The following is a 21,139-nucleotide window of genomic DNA, read 5'->3' as shown; positions in this document are numbered from 1 at the left end:
ATGAATGGTTAGTCATGCCCTTTGGTCTAACCAATGCTCCTAGTACATTCATGCGCCTAATGAATCATGTCTTGCGAGATTGTATAGGCAAGTTTGTTGTTGTGTATTTTGATGACATCTTGGTGTATAGTACAAGCTCTAAACTTCATGTGGGTCATCTTAGAGTTGTGTTATCTCTTCTCCGAGACCACCAACTCTATGCTAACATTGACAAGTGCACTTTCTGTGTAGAGAGTGTCATCTTTTTGGGATTTGTGGTCAATAAGAGTGGGGTGCATGTTGACCCCGCAAAAATCAAGGCCATCCAAGAATGGCCTGTGCCAAAGAATGTTGGGGACATTAGAAGTTTTCATGGATTAGCAAGTTTTTATAGAAGATTTGTCCCCAACTTCTCTACCATTGCTTCACCCCTCAATGAACTTGTTAAGAAAGACATTTCTTTTGAGTGGGGTGAAAGACAACAAAAGGCTTTTGATGATATCAAGACTAGGCTCACCCAAGCTCCCATTCTTGCTCTTCCAAATTTTGAGAAAACTTTTGAGCTAGAATGTGATGCTTCTGGGGTGGGAATAGGTGCGGTTTTGTTACAAGAAGGCCATCCAATTGCTTATTTTAGTGAAAAACTAAATGGTCCTTCTCGTAACTATCCCACCTATGACAAAGAGCTATATGCTCTTGTGCGAGCTCTTCATACTTGGGAACATTATCTTGTGACAAAAGAGTTTATTATCCATAGTGATCATGAAACTCTCAAGTATTTGAAGAGCCAACACAAATTGAATAAAAGGCATGCAAAGTGGGTTGAGTACTTGGAACAATTCCCTTATGTTATCAAGTACAAGAAAGGGAAAGCTAATGTGGTGGCTGATGCACTATCAAGGAGATATACTCTCTTAGCCAAGCTTGGGTCCCAAATTCTTGGATTTGACAACATATGTGAATTGTATATTCATGATCCCTTCTTTGCTACCATTTATCATGATTGTCTCACTAAGTCCCAAGGCGGCTTTTATCTCTCAAATGGATATCTTTTCAAAGAAGGCCGCCTATGTATTCCTCTAGGTTCTCATAGAAAACTTTTGATCAAAGAAATGCATGAGGGGGGACTTATGGGTCATTTTGGGGTCGCCAAAACTTTGGCCATGCTTAAAGAGAAATTCTTTTGGCCCCATATGAAAAGGGAAATACAAAACTATTGCGCTAGTTGTTTGAATTGTTTGCATGCTAAGTCTAGCGCAATGCCTGCAGGGATGTATACTCCTTTGCCTGTTGCTCCCACCCCTTGGGAGGATATAAGTATGGATTTTGTCCTAGGGCTTCCAAGGACTTCTAGGGGTGTTGACTCTATATTTGTGGTAGTGGACCGTTTTTCTAAAATGGCACATTTTATACCATGCCACAAAGTAGATGATGCTAGCAACATAGCAAGGTTGTTCTTTAGAGAAGTGGTTCGCCTCCATGGTTTACCCAAAACAATTGTGTCTGATAGGGATGCTAAATTCCTAAGCCATTTTTGGAGGACCTTGTGGTCTAGGCTAGGAACAAAACTTTCTTTCTCTACCTCTTGTCACCCACAAACTGATGGGCAAACCGAGGTAGTCAATAGATCCCTTTCCACATTGCTTAGGGTTTTGCTTAAGGGGAATCATAAATCTTGGGATGAGTATCTTCCCCACATTGAATTTGCTTACAATAGAGTGGTCCATAGCACCACCAAACTCTCACCCTTTGAGGTAGTTTATGGTTTTAACCCTCTCACACCATTGGACTTATTACCTCTTCCAACTTCTTTTGATTTTGTTCATAAAGAAGGGGTTTCTAAGTCCAAGTTCATAAAAGATTTTCATGAGAAGGTTAAACACCAAATTCAAGCCCAAGTTGAAAAGATTACTCATTCTAAAAACAAGGGCAAGAGAGTTCGGTCTTTTAATGAAGGAGATTTAGTTTGGTTGCACTTAAGGAAGGAAAGATTTCCTAATATAAGAAAATCCAAACTTAGTCCCCGAGGTGATGGTCCATTCCAAATCATTAAGAAGATCAATAATAATGCTTATCAATTGGATCTTCCTCCGGAATATGGTGTGCATCCTACTTTCAACATTACTGATTTGGTTCCTTTTGTAGGTATTTTTGATGAAGAGGGTGACCACCAAGATTTGAGGGCAAATCCTCTTCAAGGGGGAGGGGATGATGTGACCCCAACAAGCCCAAACTCAAGTGCATCAACAAGCCCAAGCCCACATCAAGGCCCAATCACTAGAAGCATGATGAGAAAGATTCACATGGGCCTCTCACAAGATGATCAAGTCAATCATGGGCTTTTTACATTATTCACATGGGCTAAAGAAATCTCTAAAATATGAGATGATGCATGAAGGAAGTAGTATAGATTTAAAATTGGGCCATTGTTTAGGTCTTGTTTTTCTAGAATAATAAGTCAAACAATGTGTAGTTGAATTGATAAAATTGGGCTTGACTAAGCCCAATAGGAGATTTGGCCATGAGCTACCAAAGGTCAAAGGTAGACTAAGTGGAAGTCAACATTCCTTCCTACACCTCATGGATCATGCATCCCATGGAGCCAAGTCCACACTCCACCCATGTGCCTCCTTCATCCAAGGGCTAAGAGAGTGTCTTCTTTTCCAAGCCTTCATCCAAAGGCTAGGAAGATGCCTCCTTCTCCAAGCCACCATGCAAGGGTGATGATTAAAGCTTCTCCTCCAAGCTTAATCTAAGGGCCAAGAATTACTCTAGCTTTTAGGCTCACATATAAAAGCCAAAAGTAGACCATTTGTACATTTGAACTCTTGAAATTTCTAATAGAATGTTTGTGTTGAGATCACTCCACTCTTCTATTATTTTGAGAGCACACATGGCTAACCTTCTCCTTCATCTCCTCTAGCCACCTTCCATACCATAGCTCCACTTCTACTCTTCATCTTCACCAAAAACCTCCATTGCCTAGAGCTCTTCTTGCTCTTATCTTCATTTCCGCTGCATTTCATCTTCTTTTTGGTGTCTTCCATGGATCTCCTTCCTCTCCTACACCAAGGACGTCCATCAAGACATTATGAACATTATTAAGTTTTCTTAATATTATATTAATAAAATCATGTTGTGAATATTGAAAATATTACCTAGGTGTAACCTTAATGACATGCTTGTTACACTTTTCACAAAAAAACATTTTGGAATCAGGATAAACTGTTTTGTTGTAGATACATGCTGTATACCACCAATCATCATGATCTAGCACATCTTTGATAGTAGCTTTTACTACAAAAGTACTTTCCTGTAAAATTTAGAATATAAAATTATGAAAAAAAATAGTCATTAAATAAAAAAATTTATGTGGAACATAGAGACAAATATTTGAACCTGCTTAAAATCTTTTAGACCTTTAATTGAACTCCTAGGATGCAGCTTAATGAAATCATCTTCTAAGCTAACTTTAGAAGAAGCACAAAGTTGGGTAAGAGCTTGAGAAGGAGATTCAGTATTATCCCACATCCTACATTAAAAAAATAATTTATATTACAAAGATATACATATATCTATGTATAAACAAAGATATATGTTATGTATATAGACTTACATTTTTTTCAACTTGGTTGCATCTTCACCATCACAGTTAAAGATAATCTTGGTACAGTTCATACAGTTTTGAATAGAAACTTTATCTACAAAAGAGAAAATGTCAAAAAGATTTTTATTCATTAATAAACTGTAATAATGTGGTTTATGTTAGTTACCTTGGAAGGTCTTCACTTTGCAATAATGCAAAGCAATGACAACATGTTGATCCTCTCCAGAGGCCAGAAAGGCATTTAACATATCAACATATTGACCAAATAAAGTACACTCCAGTTGCAAACTATTGAATGTTAAAAATAACATAAAAAGAGAAGCATATGAAATACATGAAGAAAAATAAAAAACAATAAAGAACAAAAACAAATGAAATCTGCTTACCCATCAGCTTCAATAAGGATGACATTCATTTTGGTTTTCTTACCAGCTTTCTCTAGCTCCCTCTCTGTTCCAACACCAGTAAACATCCCAATCACATCTACAGAAAGAGGAAAAAGAAAGAAAAGAAATTAACAAAAAGTTATACAAAAAAATGAAGAAAAATAAGCAAAACATACTTACTAACTAAGTAATCTGTGTCAAAACCATCAGTTATGATGGTTGAAAAAGGGGTGTATGAAGTTGTAGTTTTCGGAACTAAGGTACTTTGCACCATATTGACCTTGGTTCCAAATTGGAAGTTGATCTTATAGGCATGTTTTGTGGTTCTATAAGAACCACCATTACATGAAACACTGAAAGATTGGATGGTGTAAACCTTGTCCTCTTTGATTTCAGACTGGAATTTGTATATCAATGTGCGTCTAACAGATGCATGGATTAGTACACCCTGAAAAAAAAGATTCATAAATGAAAAAATAGAAGCACATTTAAACTTACAAAAACATATCTAAACTTTTGGGTAAAAAAAAATTTAGGAAAAGTCAAAAAATAAAAGTCGTTTATAGTTCAAGGAAGATACCTCTTGGTCTTGAAGAACAATTTCCATGGAAAATGGAGTTTTTCCTTTTGTGTAATCTTCAACAAACCATAACCTTACAACTCTTGCAAGGATATTCCAACTCTCCTTCTCAGGGTTTAGTTCTTGTAAAGAGTGAGTGTGTTTTTGGATAACAGACATGGTTGAAGGAATGAGGAAAATGAGGGAAATCAGAGTAGAGTAAGGAATGAAGAAAGGTCTGCAGAAATGTATTTGTACAAAACATAAAAACATAAAAAGAATAGATTGGAAGATCATAAATACAAAACAACACCATACGCATGCTCTAGTTTTCATTTCACAAATTTAGAAACAATCTGCAAAAGCAAAATCAGATTTTGATACGAAAAAAGATATTTACTGAAACAACACGCAAAGTGTGGTTTAGGTTAAACAAATGGAGTAAAAATTGGGAGAAGTGACTGACAAAAATACGAAGATCACAAAAAAGAACAAAAGCTGTTTTTCACATGTCTCAATGTTGTGCAATAAAAGGAAATATGGCAGAAAGCAGTATAAAAAGAAAACAAAAAGTAACTTTAAATGTTGGAAAAGGTTGACAAATCAACGAAAATAGGAAATAAAGATCTGATTTCAATATACCACTAATGAAAAAAGTAATGGAATGCAATATTCATAACTAATCAACAATATGCAATAGGCCACAAAAATATATTTTTAAAAGTATAGTATGGAAGATCTTTGAATCAAAGATACAACAATTAAGAATCAAACAAAGAACATCAGACATCACAAAATCAATAATAAAGAAAGACATGTTTCTCAGTTAATAGAAACCAATAAAACATGAAATAGGCGACAAAAATAGATTTTTAAAACTATAAAGGAATTAAACAATACATGAATTAAACAATTAAACAATACAACATATTAAAGGAATTCCTTTGATTAAAACATATTCTCCTCAGCAGTGGAGAAAAAGAAATTTGATCAGCAACTGGAATACGTAGTGGACGTCAGGATGAAGTTATCTTATTAGAGTAAATGAAGGAATGAACCCAAAAACAACATACATAAACCAAAAAAAAATAAAAAAAATGAGTTACAACAACATAACAGATTGATGAAGTAACATAAAATATAAAATTAACATAAAAATGAAATATACCTCAAATTTTGGGGTTCGAATTAAGAAAACCTGAAATGGTGGGATTTCTTTAAAGTTGATGTATAATCGAATCAAATTTGAGCAAACATTAACAATAAAAAAGATTAAGAATCAACCTCATATTCATAACTAATCAACAACATGCAATAGGCCACAAAAATATATTTTTAAAAGTATAGTATGGAAGATCTTTGAATCAAAGATACAACAATTAAGAATCAAACAAAGAACATCAGACATCACAAAATCAATAACAAAGAAAGACATGTTTCTCAGTTAATAGAAACCAATAAAACATGAAATAGGCGACAAAAATAGATTTTTAAAACTGTAAAGGAATTAAACAATACATGAATTAAACAATTAAACAATACAACATATTAAAGGAATTCCTTTGATTAAAACATATTCTCCTCAACAGTGGAGAAAAAGAAATTTGATCAGCAACTAGAATACGTAGTGGACATCAGGATGAAGTTATCTTATTAGAGTAAATGAAGGAATGAACCCAAAAACAACCTACATAAACAAAAAAAAAACAAAAAAATGAGTTACAACAACATAACAGATTGATGAAGTAACATAAAATATAAAATTAACATAAAAATGAAATATACCTCAAATTTTGGGGTTCGAATTAAGCAAACCTGAAATGGTGGGATTTCTTTAAAGTTGATGTATAATCGAATCAAATTTGAGCAAACATTAACAATAAAAAAGATTAAGAAGTGAAGCAACTTTCTCAGTTAATAGAAACCAATAAAACATGCAATAGGCAACATATCAGATTGAAATGGTAGGGTTTGAGTCTGATTCAACAGAGAAATCGAGAGGTTTTCAAAAGGTACAGAACCCCAAAAAAAATCTACACAAAGAAAAATATGAGTAAGAAATGAAAAATTACGGTTTCAAATTAAAAGTGAAGAGATAAAAGTTATTACCAAAGAGCGATGGAGAGCGTTTGACGCGGCGTGAGAGAGATGGACGCACAGAAGAACAAAAACAATCTACAGAAACAAAACAAACCAAAAAAAGAGTTAGAATCCAAAAAAATTGATGTTAACCAAGTTGGATTCACTGAGTCTAAGAACAAAAAATTAGGGTTTGAGGATCGCGTTTCAGGCGGCGTCAGAGAGCTGGCTAGGGTTTGATGACGTAGAAAGGGGGAGAGTGCGATTCCAATGGAGAGCGTTTCATGCGGCACAAAAGAGGACATGGTTTCAGTAAAGAGAATCGTGGACACAACAAAAATGTCGAATGAAGTTCAGAAAGAACAGAGGTGGAATTTTGGGTTTGTGCAGGAAAAGCGTCTGAAGCAAAAAAACCATCTACACAAACAAAACAAAACAAAAAATTAGTTAGAAGCAAAAAAAATTAACCCTAAAACAGTACGAATCGAGAGAATCGTGGACACAACAAAAATGTCGAATGAAGTTCAGAAAGAACAGAGGTGGATCGCAGAGGTGGATCGCGTTTGTGCAGGAAGAGCGTCTGAAGCAAAAAAACCATCTACACAAACAAAACAAACCAAAAAATTAGTTAGAAGCAAAAAAAATTGATGTTAACCCTAAAACAGTACGAATCGAGAGAATCGTGGAGATGGTTGGACGCGGCAAAAAGGTCGAATGAAGGTGATAAGGAAGGGAGGTCGATGGCGTAGAAGTGGAGAATGAGTAAAACAGGTTAGGGTTCGACAGAGGGAAAGTGAAGAGAGGTGGAGAACGTTATTTGGTGTCGCGTTTGTGGAGGAAGAACGAATAAGAGCGACTGAGGTGGAGGAGGAGGCAGAGAGCTGGAGGCGGAGGCAGAGAGCTGGAGGCAGAGGCGAAGGCAGAGGTGTGGCTAGGGTTTGAGGAAGGAGAGAAATGGAGAGTGCGTAAAGGTTTGAGAGAGAAAGTGAAGAGAGAGAGGAAGTGAAGGGTTTGAGGAAGGAGAGAAGTGAAGTGTGCGTAAACAGAGAGAGAAAATGAAGAGAGAGAGGAAGTCGAGAGAGATGATTAACGTGAGTGTGGTGAAACGCGAGAAAGATGGCTGAGACGGGATAAGAAGATGACACGTGTCCAAATTACCTTAAGAGGTAAAAAAATAAAAAATTTTGAAATTGAACAAATTCAGAGAAAATGACACGTGTAATTTTTTGCCTTTTGTGATTCTTTGAATTGTATTATAAATAGATTCAATCCTACAAAATTGACTTATAAGGTGAGGTTTGCACCTTACTTATATAGTATGAAATTATCTTATCTCTAGTCGATGTGGAACTTTCAACACATAATTTAAAAAAATATTATAAACATAAATATTGTAATTCAAAAGAAAACATAATAAAAATTAAAGAACAAACATTGTTTACCCTTTATTATATTGTTAACAATAATTAGTTTATGTCTGAAATTAGAAAATATTAATATCAATTAAGGTAAGTATTCGGGTAATAAATAATTGTGAATAATATGTTTATTATTTTTATAAATAAGATAAGTACATGTAATTTATTTTTTAATACGTTGTGAATGATAAGTTTATATTATTTCCTTAAATAATCATTAAGTCTTTTTACCATAAATATTATTCAAATCAAGTAATTACTTATAATTTTTGTCTTAGAATTATACACATTAAATACTTTAACTGAATGAAGCTGACATTGTATTATTTACATACTAAACTTTAGTTTAATGTTAATCCTTATAAAAAATAAATTGATAATTCTTAACTTTAAATTATCAAGCTCATGCATTTATATAAATTAATGTTCTTGCATATCTCAATGGGATATATAAATCTGAAAGAGAAAGAAAAGAAAACCTTAATCTTTTTTTGGTGATGTTTCATTAGCCTTCTTCAATATTTGACTCAAATAAAATGAATAATATCCATACATACCTTAAGTAATGGAACAAGGTGATTTATTAACTCTACACTATCACCATGATGCCCGATACTTCTTATTGCATGGTGACCAACAACGATTTTCCATCTTGCACTTGATTTCACCAATGCTTCTTCAAGATCCTTAATTGTCACAAAAACTTTTGTAAAATCTTAAACAAAAATCATTATTCATTTAGGAGTCGTGTTTCTACAATCTTAGACTTCTAAGAAACAGTTATAAAAAGAGTAAAATGAATTTTTCACAAGTCAAAATTAATTTATGCACATAAGTTAATTTTAAAGTTTTTTCTTTCATATATTTTTTTTTTCAATTTTAGTATACGCCTAAAATAATTTAACTTATAAAAAATTATCCAAACACACAGTATTATTAATTATTTGGTACCTTGAGAAGGTTTTTAATGTATTTTTCCCTAGGAAGCACACCTCTCCAATCATAATGACGACTTGAAGTGTTGAAATATTTATTAATAAACGGGGTTGTGTCTATGAAGAAAAAATCAGCAACTCCTAAGAAAAGACAAAAGAAAATAATGTGTTAAATATCATTAGCATGTTAACAAATAGTGCTTTATTATTCTAATCTTGAATTAATTATTGTTTTCATCATTAAACATTTTCATCTCTATCGAATATTGGATAGAATTATAAGGAAATACGAAGACATGTAAAAAAAAAAAGATGTTTTAAAAAATTCAATAATAAAACTATTAAACCGCGTTGTTTTGTTTCTTTATCTTTTTTTTCTGATGCATAATTATTTTTTTGCTACAAATTTATCAAATTGATAAAATACATAAAAGTTGAAAATATATACACAAATTTAAATAATTAAATTTGAGAAATGGTGATGATTAGGTTAAAATAAAAATCCACAAATTTCTACATGAACATAAATATTATTGTTAAATGAAAACCATATGGGAGATTAATGTTGTGATAGGATTTGGATTATTCTAACAAACAATGTTTAAAAAGTTGAAAATGGAAAAAATGGTTACTATAATATTATACCTGCATTAAGAATGAATGATCTCTGGCAAAACCATCTCCTATCAATTCTTCTTAAGATAGGACTTAGTTGTGCCAATGCATTACCCCTGTAGTCATGGTTTCCCAAAACTGTCCAAAATATAGTTTTAAATTTAAGTTCTAGCATATAAACAAAATATAATACCAAAGAACTGCAACACGAATACCTATTTTTTCTTTTTTAAATTGAAATTTAATTAACATAATTAAATATATTTTTAGTATTAAGTTCGAATATATTTGAAATTCATCTTTATCTTTAATATATTTTAATTTCTAAATTTTAAAAATAAATATATAGAATTCTTTTAAACTAATGACGTCAACAGTTTTTAAAGTTTATTAAACATGTTTTAATATTGAATTGAAATTTATCAACATAATTTAAATAACTCAAATATTATTATAAACCGGATTTAATATGTTAAAAAAATTTAACGCAGTTAAATTAGAATATTATATTTATTTATTTTTAAAATTTTGAGATTAAATTATATTAAATTTGATAGAATAACAAATTTCAAATTCAAATTACAACGATGAATTATTATTTTAAAAGTAATAAAATTTAAACCTAAAGTAAGATTGGAATGATTTTGCATATACCAGAGTACCATTGCTTCCTCAGGCTCTTAGCAGTGTAAATGTTGGAAAATGATTGTACAAAATTTGGATCATTTAAACCTTTTATCCCACTTTTGTAGAAATTGTCTCCAGTTGATACCACAAAATCTAAATCAAGTATGTCTCCCATCTTTCCCATCTGTCAATACATATAAACTTCTTATTATCAACAATATTGAAACATTTCAATTTATGTGTGCTTTACATGTTAAAAGCTTATAAATTTATATTCTACATTAGATTTTAACTTCATAAAATAACGATATTATTATACCTTTTAAAATATTGTTTTATGTATTTTTTAATTTTTTAAAATGATTTTATTAACTCAGGTGTAACTCTAATTAAACTATTAAATGTTCAACTAGTTTCTTTATCTATATAATAACTATAGTGCAATTTTAAAAAGAGAATGTTATAGATTCCACGCAATACACAAGCAATTAAACGAGTGCTACATGGTAATAGAGGAAAAAAAGAACAAAATGTCAATATTTACAAGATAATCGAATCAATTTTTTCTTGTAAATACTATAATTTAGACTTGTTAATTTCAAGATAAAAAGAAGTTTATTTTTGTCACCAAATTATTTAAAAAAATTATATTTTGTTCCTAAGTTAAACTATATATTATCTCAATTTTGCACTTTATTACATGTATGTAAAATATATTTATGGCCATGGATGAAATACAACTTTTTAAAAATAGTATAAAGATAATTAACATATTCTTAATTTTCTAATATAATAAATACATTATGAAATAAAATTGTTCCATTAATCTTAGAATAAGATTATGTTAAAGTTAGAAAGAAGATGAAGCTGTGTAATATAAGTTTCGTCTTTGCAGCTTACGACAATTATATAATATGTCATTATCTGGGAAGGGTTTTAATCCTTAAGTTATAGCTATGTAAGTTTTGATAGTTTTTTATATGGATTGAACACTCTTAGGGTCTCTCGTATATGTAATTAATATACTCATAAAAACAGTTGTATAAAAATATTTTTTCGCAAATGACATGCAGAGTGTTTTTTTTATGATAAAGGATATTTGTCGGATACAATATTTTACATAACTTTTATAAAGTGGAAGAAAAAGACCCAATCTTTTAAAATAATTTAAAACCAAAAATATATTTAATCTTTAATTTTCTTGATACAAAAAATGAAATCATGAAATAAAAGATTAGATTAAAATGAGAAAGAAGATGAACCTGTGTAGCAACAAGGGATTGATTATATTTCCCTTTTCTACCCCAATCTCCTACTACTAGAAAGTTGAGGGTTCCATCATGTTTTGGTTGATGTTGAACTCTCTGAAGCTCTGCAAAAACTGGTAACACAAAATACATCCATAAAATTGTTGCTGAATGAAGGGGAGGTGATGCCCAACCCATGGCAAACACACCATGGTTTTGCAAAAAAAAATATTATTATTCTTATTAGTGGTAAATGGTCGTAAAAGGTTTCTTTAATAGGTTAATTCAGTGATAAAGAATGGTTGAATCTCATGGATATCTATCTTGTTTGTGGAAGTGGTTCATGACAATACTATTTATGGAATGGAACAAATGGGTAATAGTTGCATAGGGTTTTGTTCCCGAACAACCCTCTCAAACACAAAATTCCACCAATGGAAAAATGCCTTGGTTTCTATCTTTAGTTGTTTAACCAAATCTATCCCACATAAAATAAACGTACCATAAATTCATGTCTTGTGAATTATATAGCATCTCTCAGAACATTGTAGCCTGTCTTGTTCTTGTTTTCTTGTCTTTATATACTTCTTACGTGTTGGTTGTATAGACCATGTGGTGAAGTATGATGAGTGATAAGCGCATATATTTTCTTTTGTTCCAATAAAACCCTATTAGGTGAAAACATCGATCGCTTCATAAAAACTAAATAGATGAACATATGTTTTAAAACTAAATTATATTGAAAGTAAAACTCTGTAGGTCTAACACAGATCCTAATTGTGATATCTCTTCATACACTTCACTGAATTGTGTATCTATTTCTCTTTGGAGACATATTTAATTTATACACTTATTTCAATTAGTTTAATTAATATCTTTTGTTTTATAACTTACCTCACCAATTTGAGTCCATCCTTCACCTTTACTTTTTTTTTTCATTATATTTATACAATCCAAGTAAAAATAATATTGTCTCATTTATAGTACATTTATTTGGATTCAGACCTTAAATTATGCTTTCTGTTTTGTTTATAAATTAGAGATAAACGACAATCTTAACCAGAAACAAATTTTTTGTATGACACAAGTAACTAGTGCATGGACATGAATAAAATACAAATTACTTAAAGCCACATTGTCATATATAATGATTACTACAAATGTCCAATTGAAAGCTTGAAATCATTGTGTCAATAAACTATGGAACCATTAATCCATGATTTATAAATATAAGGTTAGATCGCAAGGGTTGGGGAAGAGATGGTATTTTATGTAGAGACGATGAATATTGTGAGTACAACTCATCTTTGTACAGGGAGATAGTTAGTATGGGAGTATTTTGAAAGGGGAGCATATCATCCTACCTATGTGTTGTTTTTGATGATGTCCAAGTCAAGAGTAATGTCCCAATTTAATCACTAACTGTTGCAGTTTGATCACTAAGAGTAATGTGTTGGTTTATAATCATTATAAGTCAAGCTTAAAACTCTTTAAATCAATTAATCTAACTATTTTGAGCATTAATATAATTGATTAGGACAACTTTGAAGTAAGAGAAACTCTTCTATAACTCAATAATTGATTACCTTACATATCTAATCAATTAAGTTGTTTCGATAATTGATTAGATATTACTTTTCTAATCAGTTAATCTTAGCAATAATGTTTCTTTTTTAAACCAACCTTGATTCACATTTCGAAACATGACTGATTTTGAAATCTGAGGCAATTGAGATATTGGAAAAGAGGAATTCTTGAGTTCTTGGAGATCACATTGTTGGGTTTTCAAACATTTTTCAGGAAGTCTTCAAGATGGATGTGATTTTGAGAGTTTTGGCTTGGCACTAGGGATTCATTATAATTTTTGCACAACAAATATGTATTCGTTCATTTTATTCTTCTGTAAACTTCATTTATCTATAGTGTATTATTCACTATGTAGGTGAATATTTGATTGCAATTATGTGAATCATTGCAATTAGGGATAGTTCTTGTTAGTGTATCAAGTTCTTAGTTCATTAGAGTATAGAATTATTTAGGAGCACATGTAATTCTTGAAACTATATTGAAATAGTGGAAATCTTCTAACCTCAAGTTGCTTAGAAGAAAACTGGACATATATTCAAGTTTGAATTGAATTAGTATAAAATTGTTGTCCCCTTTTCTTCTTCTATTGCTTTCTTTATCAGTTTAAAGATAATCCATGAAAACATGCATATGTTAATCAATTAGAGTACTTATAAAAGGCTGGAAAACTATTTAAGAATTGCTTAAGAGATTAAATTTTTGAAATACAAATTCACCCCCTTTTTGGTTTGTGTATATTAGACATATCATTTTTAACAATTGGCACCAAAATTGGTTAATCTAACCCTTAATCGATTAGAAAGATCTTGTATATGACCAATATATCTCAAACATTTGTAGAAGAGGCTTCTATTATCATACCCCCTTCATTTACAGGTAAAAATTATCCTTTTTGGAAAATTAGGATAAAAATATTTCTTGAACCAGTAGACAAAGGTGTGTGGGATGCTGTTGTAAATGGAACCTTCTAACCTACTGTTCCTGCAGAAACAAATAAGAGATGTCAGGGACACAAATATTTCCTTACCTCAATCCTCAACCTCTCAAGTTGGCTCCTCCTCGGCTTCAACATGCCATCTGTCAATGTATGTGGTTTGGACCCTTGAGGGGTTACCTGCGGAGAGGGCTCCAACGATCAAGTTAGAAAAAGGGCTCTCAAAAAGTCAAATCTCTGATTAAGGGATTAATGAAAACATACCTTAAATTGTTGGGTCCATGTGTATTTATAGAGTTATTAATTATGTTTGCCCTTCTTGTGGGCTGGGCCAGTGTTTGGGTTCTAGATGGGCCTGGGCTAAGCCCAAGCCCTTAGTTAATGTTTGTTGGTACCGATGGCCTTGCTTGTGATATTCTAAGTTTGGAGTGGTCAACAAATGATGTCTTGTCCTCTGAAGTAGGCGGCTTGGGTCGCTATGTGCTTTCGCTTGACGGGTTGCTTGCTTGATAACTTCATCTGCAGGGTTATGTGTTGGCGGGCTTGGCCGTGTGGTTTTATTAGTCCGCTTAGGTGCAGTACACCTACAAAGATAGTAGAAGGAAAATATGTTCCTGAATAATTCTCTCTTTGGACACCTGATGAAAACAAAAGAGCACACTATGATGTTATGGCCAAGAATATTACATCTTCTAAACTAACTTTGTTTGAATTTTACAGAGTCTCTAATTGTGAATCAACAAAAGATATGTGGGATGTCTTGGTAGTGACGCATTAGGGTACAAATAAAGTTAAGAGATCAAGGAAGAACACCCATATCCAAGAGTATGAAATGTTCATAATGATGTTCAGAAAAGGTTTACTCATATAGTAAATCACGTATTGGCATTTAGTCAAACATTTGAGAAGGAAGAACTCAATATCAAGATCTTAAAGAGTCTAAACAAAACATGGTATCCTAAAGTCACAGCAATATCTAAATCAAGAGATCTCACAAGCTTGAATATGACTACTCTCTTTGGAAAATTAAGAGAATATGAACTGGATCTAGGAAGGCTCGAAGAAGAGGAGGAAAGAGAAAGAAGACACACTGTAGCTTTAAAAACTATTGCAAAAGCTGCTACAAAGTCTATTGCTAGAAAAACTAAATCTACAGATGACCTAGATGATGAAAATTTGACTGTGAAGCATTGAATCTCATGGTAAAAAGGTTCTCAAAATTTTTAAAATATAAGAATAAACTTAATAATAAATTTTCAAGAAACAGGAAACCATTCAAGAAGCAAGAGCAACCCATCACACCAACATGCTTTGAATGTGGAAAAATTGGCCACATTAAGCCAGAATGCCCATTTCTCAATTTGAAATAGAAACTGGAAGAGATGAGTGAAGTAAGAAAGAATAAGAAAAAGAAAAAGACTTACATCGCATGTAAGGACGATGATTCCAACACATCCAACAACTCTAGTGAGAGTCCTGCAAAGGAAACAAACTTCAGTTTGATTGCTGATGTAGAATATTCTAAAAGCAGTGTAAGTTGTTTTGAATCCAATGATGAAAATAACTACTATCAACTGTTTGATGCATTCAATGAACTACATGAGGAAGCTAAAAATCTACAATATTCAAATAAGAGGTACAAAAGGGAAAATGGGTGGCTGGAGAATGGATTAAAAAACTAGAGGATGAGAATGAAAATATGAAGACTAGCTTAGAAGATCTAGAAAAAGCAAAGAATAATTCTATTTGTAATTGTAAGAAGAGTGTACCAAACTATAAAAGCTATCTAAAACAAATAGAAAAAAATAAAATAGTTGATGAAAACAATTTCAAAGTTCACTCTAGGTAGTTCAAATCTTGATGCCATCCTTAGTTCTTAAAGAAGCGTACTTAACAAAGAAGGTATAGACTATACTAGTAAGATTAATTGATTAGAGCCCAATAGCTTTCTTAACATGAGTAAACCATCAAGCATTACATGTTTCTATTGTTATGAAATTGGTCATGCATGGTGTTCGTAAGGGAAAGACAAATGGGTACCTAAAGAAACATCTAAAGCCACTAACATGAAAAGACCCAAATGCAATTGGGTACCAACATCTTCTCTTTAATCTATGTTACAGTTTTGTCTTGATGCAAGGGAAATTTAGTATTTAAATAGTGGATGCTCAAGATACGTGAGAGGAGATGTGAAAAAATTCTACAAGATATCTTACAAAGCCAATGGTCATGTTACATAAGGAGATAATAACAAAGGTAAAATTTTGGGCATTGGTAAGGTGAAAAATTCCTCTTTTATTGTGATTGAGAATATATTACTGGTTGAAGTACTCCCAACTTTTGAATTTATTGCATGATTCTTCACTAAAAAGGAAGAACCATGACTTTGACATATTAGACATAGTATGGTTTTAGTAAAATGTGCATTTTACATGTTTCTACAGAAATTCATGAATTAAGTATCATAATTGATTAATATTATGCTATTTTTATGTATTTGTTGTGTATTTGTTTACTTTGCAGTAATCATCAAGCTAAGTTCATAATTGATTAATATTATGCTATGTTGGTAACTTGTGTCTTAAACGAAACATTTCCCTATGTGTGAACACATTTATATCATTATATCTGTCACCAACACTCTTTACATTACAAACTTTGAAAATCTATAATGAGAAAACAACTACAGGTTTTATTATTGCTTGGGTGCTTGTTCCTAGAGGAAATAACTATGCCTCTAGCTTTTAAGATCAGAATTGTTCTTCTATGATTGGTTATATTTGAGATAATATAATATAATTTGTTGTATTTGGTTTGCACATTTTGTCTATGATGTTCTTTTTGGGGTACTTGATTGAACAATGTTGCTTGTACTTTGATATTCCATTTTCTCCTATCCATATTTGTTGCATTTTACTCTAGTATCAAATTATATGATGACATGCATTCCATGACTATCACACTCTCTTCATCTTTACTCTTCATCTATAACAATACCACTCTTCTCCAATGGCCTTTTCATTACTATAGGGGGTTTCTAGTTAGGGGGAACAAATATAAATTAGGATTTATAATGTTTTTAAAAGGTTTTAGTTTGATTATATTTTGCATTATGATTGGCTATTTTTTTCATTATTTTCTCTCCATTTTTTATGCCTAATTTTCCTAATATCCAAAGGGGGAGAAAGGTATTGTTTATTTTCCAGGATGCATCATAAAAATAAGGGGACATTGTTGAAAGATGGAGTTTATCATCCTACCTATTTGTTGTTTTTTATGATGCCCAAGTCAAGAGTAATGTCCTAGTTTGGTCACAAGCAATTGTAGTTCGGTCACTAAGAGTAATGTGTCTATTTAGAATCATTGTAAGTCAAGCTTAAAACTCTTTAAATCCACTAATCTAACTATTTTGAGCATTAACATAATTGATTAGGACAAATCTGAAGTGAGAGAAACTCTTCTATAACTCAATAATTGATTAGCTTACTTACCTAATCAATTAAGTTGTCTCGATAACTGATTAGATTACTTTTCTAATCAATTAATCTTAGTAGGAATGTTTCCTTTTTAAACCAACCTTGATTCACATTTTAGAACATGACTGATTTTGAAATCTAAGGCAATTGAGAGATTGGAAAAGAGGAATTCTTGAGTTCTTGAAGATCACACTACTGGATTCTGGCTTCCCACTAGGGATTCATTGCAATTTCTACACAACAAAAGTGTATTCATTCCTTTTATTCTTTTGTAAACTTCATTTCTTTATAGTGTATTTCACTATGTAGGTGAACAATTGATTGCAATTGTGTCAAGCATTGCAATTGGGGATAGTTCTTGATTAGTGTATTAAGTTTTTGGTTCATTAGAGTATAAAATTATTAATAGCACTTGTAATTCTTGAAACTCTATTGAAATAGTTGAAATTTTGTAAGCTCAGGTTGCTTAGATGAAAGTTGTACGTAGATTCAAGTTTGAATCAAAACAATATAAAATCGTTGTCCTTTTTTCTTCTTCTATTGATTTCTTTGTCGATTTAAAGATAATCCATGAAGACGTGCATATGTTAATCTATTAGAGTATATGTTAATGGCTAGCAAACTGTTTAAGAATTGCTTAAGAGATTCAATTTTTAAAATACTAATTCAACCCCCTCCTGGTTTGTGTATATTAGATATATCGTTTTTACTAAAGTATTGTCTTTGGTTTGTAGGAACGAGGTTTGGACTAAATGCATACATAGGGGCGGGTAGTCACCAACAAGAACTGAAAGATTGTAGGAAAAAGCCTTCATGAGTTGGAGCATCTTGTTGTAGCAAGGAAACAATATTTTGATCTTTGTAATTTTATCATGTAGGGAAACTATTTACGATGTTTAACAAATTATATCTATTTTCCATGATAGTATATGTAAAAGGGTTGTAAAAGGATTAGAGCGTCCCAAATACTCTCTTTTATTAAATTCAGTTTTTGATGATAAGAAAAATATAAGATTACATAGATAATAGTTATACCAAAATTATTAGATAACTGAATATATCAAATAATTATATATATATATATATATATATATATATATATATATATATATATATATAAGTTAGATGTATATTGATATTGTTTATTATTCTCGATCTTATTTAATTATTTTGTCTATGATTGTGTTCTAATACAAAAAAGCCATAAAAAAAAATAAGGTAGAGTTACACGATAAAAATCTAAACATTATAGATGAAAATTATGTATTTTTAAATTTTTTTTATATACATATTTAATAGTGTAATATGAACATATACTAAATAAGGTTGAAAATAACATATTGTGTTGCATTTTATTATACTTCAAACTTCTTAACCTATAAATATTGACAAAATGTGGATGAGATTCATTTATATAGTCTTTGTTAAGTTTTGTTGTGAATATTTATGTATGCACGTAATTTTAAATAATGTCTATGATATTTTGTAGTCGTTTACTTAAATAGGAGATAAAGACATCCAAATTATGGTTGAATTAGTTAGCAAATATTAAGGAAAATTCATTTATAGAAAGTTTTGATTGTCTAAATAAGGTGAACTGACACAATGACCACACAAAGGTAAAACAAAATCTCATTCATGGTCTTATAAAAGAATTCCTTAACACCTTAATTCTCTCATCCCAAGGGCAACAACATCAATAACCCATAAAAAAAATCCATTGATCACCATGGCAAGGTCATTTGTTGTTGTTGTCCTCTTTGTCTCAGTTTTGTGCTTCTCCTCTGCATTGGCTCGCAAAATATCTAAAAAATTCTATGTTGAAGGCAAGATTTATTGTGATCCTTGCCACTTTACATTTGAGTCTAGACTCAGCTTCCCTTTGCCAGGTAACTTTCCTTAATCATGAGACACTCACATGCATTCATATTTATACATGTTACAATTGATCATTATCAAGTTTAAGTCCCTAACATAACCCATTGAACAAGAATAAGGAGTGTTTGAATATGTGTTTATAGGTGTGAATGTGACTCTGGAATGCATCAACGAATATAATAACACAATGACTTATATGAAGAATAGCACAACTGATGCAATTGGCTTGTATCGCATCTCTGTTCATGGTGATCATGAGGATAACATATGTGTGGTGGTTGCAAACTCACCAAATGAGGGACGATGCAAAGAGGCAATGCCAAACAAGTCCGATAGGATCATCCTCACTAATAACATGGGTGCTGCCTCTAGGGCACGCTATGTCAACCCCCTTGGGTTCATGACACAGACAATTGATTCCGAATGCAACGTTATTGTTCACGAATTAGGACTTGACAACCTTTTTGACTAAGTGGAAGACAAAAATTTATTAAACTCTATCCACAAGACAAAAAATGTATCATTTGGATCAATTGTGTTGTATCATTTTGATTGACCATTATCCATGATGTTTGTTGTTTGCAAACACAATATTATTGAAATAAATCATATTGGGAGTTTGGTACATCACTTTCCACAAGTGACTCAATCTATAATTTACAACATATATCATACAAGGATTAAAATAAATGTTCATAACATATTTCTTGATTCATAAACAAATCACTTACAAGATTAGCTCAACTGTTACATTATCAAACTGGCCATTTAAGCACCTATACTTTGTCTCCATAACAAAAACATCATCTAATTCAATATTTTGTCCTCACCAAATGTAATAGAGATTTTTGTTGTTGTTTTTTTTTTTTTACTTGAAATCTTATAGTTATGTTTCAGGATGTTCAACTCACTTAAAATTTTCACCTAAACAAAATACTTTTTTTTTTACCCTATGGCATAGTGTAGATTATATATTAAAAAAAGACAGTGTTTACTCTTCCAGAATTCGGTTCCTAAGATTGTGAATGGGTGTAGAGGCTGGCAAAAAAATAACTAGAACTCAATTTTAGGAAATCGAATTTCAAACTTGTATTTTTTTCCTTTTTCATTTTAAAAATAACGGGGAAGGAAAACTTTTGTTAAAGAAAATACTTTTTTTTTCGTAAAACGCAATTGGTTTGGAAGATATTTTATAATAATAGATTTAATTTGAAAAATAGGCGTGCAGGATATAATTATTTAGACAAGTCAAAAATTTGATAAAGACTTTGTTTTATAAATTCATATATTTTAAGAAATTTTAAATTGGGAAAATATGTAAATAAGAAAAGTTACATTAACAAAAGGAAGAAAAGAAAGAATTGTAAGAAAATAATAGAAAGTTTCTGATATAATTATAATTATTTTGAATTGTAAAAAAATTGTTAATATTAAAAAATAAGTGTATGCAAGATTAATCTAGAGAAATAAATATTTGAAAATATAATTATTTGAGTAGAAAAAAATTAAGAAAATTTAAATAAAAAAGTCTGTAATTAAGAACTGTTTACAAAAAAGAAAAAAATTGTAAAAACAAAATAGTGGAAAGTGTTCTATATAATATAATTATTAAGTTGTAAATAATGAATATCATGAATAAAATATTGGTCAAATGAAAATTTATTTTTAAAATAATTATGAAAAGGAAAGATTTATTTTTAGAATTTATGCTTATAAAAGTGATGTTTATGAATGTAAATAAATTTGAAATTTGTATAACAAGTAAATTGAAAATTAGTTTGGAATATTTTTTTACTCATAATTTTGTTTATA

At 31.0% G+C, this 21,139-nt stretch overlaps 2 protein-coding genes and 1 long non-coding RNA gene across 3 annotated transcripts in view; 1 reads left to right on the top strand and 2 right to left on the bottom strand.

The window, feature by feature from the left end:
* Nucleotides 1–11,676, bottom strand: part of LOC114174404 (purple acid phosphatase 3-like) — a 47,209-nt gene extending 35,533 nt beyond the window's left edge. Inside the window, exons 1-5 of the mRNA XM_028059243.1 lie at nucleotides 11,468–11,676; nucleotides 10,233–10,389; nucleotides 9,609–9,716; nucleotides 8,980–9,104; nucleotides 8,586–8,714 (exon numbers count right to left, since the gene is read on the bottom strand). Of these exons, the coding sequence (XP_027915044.1) occupies nucleotides 8,586–8,714; nucleotides 8,980–9,104; nucleotides 9,609–9,716; nucleotides 10,233–10,389; nucleotides 11,468–11,650 (702 nt within the window). The 5' untranslated portion in view covers nucleotides 11,651–11,676. The remainder of the gene's footprint in view (nucleotides 1–8,585; nucleotides 8,715–8,979; nucleotides 9,105–9,608; nucleotides 9,717–10,232; nucleotides 10,390–11,467) is intronic.
* Nucleotides 3,424–3,822, bottom strand: LOC114173229. Its single transcript, XR_003602472.1, has 3 exons — nucleotides 3,753–3,822; nucleotides 3,596–3,680; nucleotides 3,424–3,511 (listed from the first exon to the last, which is right to left on the bottom strand). It is a non-coding gene; the product is annotated as an uncharacterized LOC114173229 (long non-coding RNA).
* Nucleotides 11,677–19,130: 7,454 nt separating the features above from the next.
* On the top strand, nucleotides 19,131–19,954 carry LOC114173228 (olee1-like protein). The gene is made up of 2 exons (XM_028057496.1): nucleotides 19,131–19,338; nucleotides 19,471–19,954. The coding sequence occupies exons 1-2, from the start codon at nucleotides 19,179–19,181 to the stop codon at nucleotides 19,797–19,799; spliced, it is 489 nt and encodes a 162-aa protein (XP_027913297.1). The 5' UTR covers nucleotides 19,131–19,178; the 3' UTR covers nucleotides 19,800–19,954.
* Nucleotides 19,955–21,139: the final 1,185 nt, after the last annotated feature.

The sequence above is a fragment of the Vigna unguiculata genome, chromosome 2, assembly GCF_004118075.2.
Source record: "Vigna unguiculata cultivar IT97K-499-35 chromosome 2, ASM411807v1, whole genome shotgun sequence".
Taxonomy (NCBI): domain Eukaryota; kingdom Viridiplantae; phylum Streptophyta; class Magnoliopsida; order Fabales; family Fabaceae; genus Vigna; species Vigna unguiculata.
Note: the sequence above shows the minus strand (reverse complement) of the source record. Positions and strands in the feature narration are given on the sequence as shown.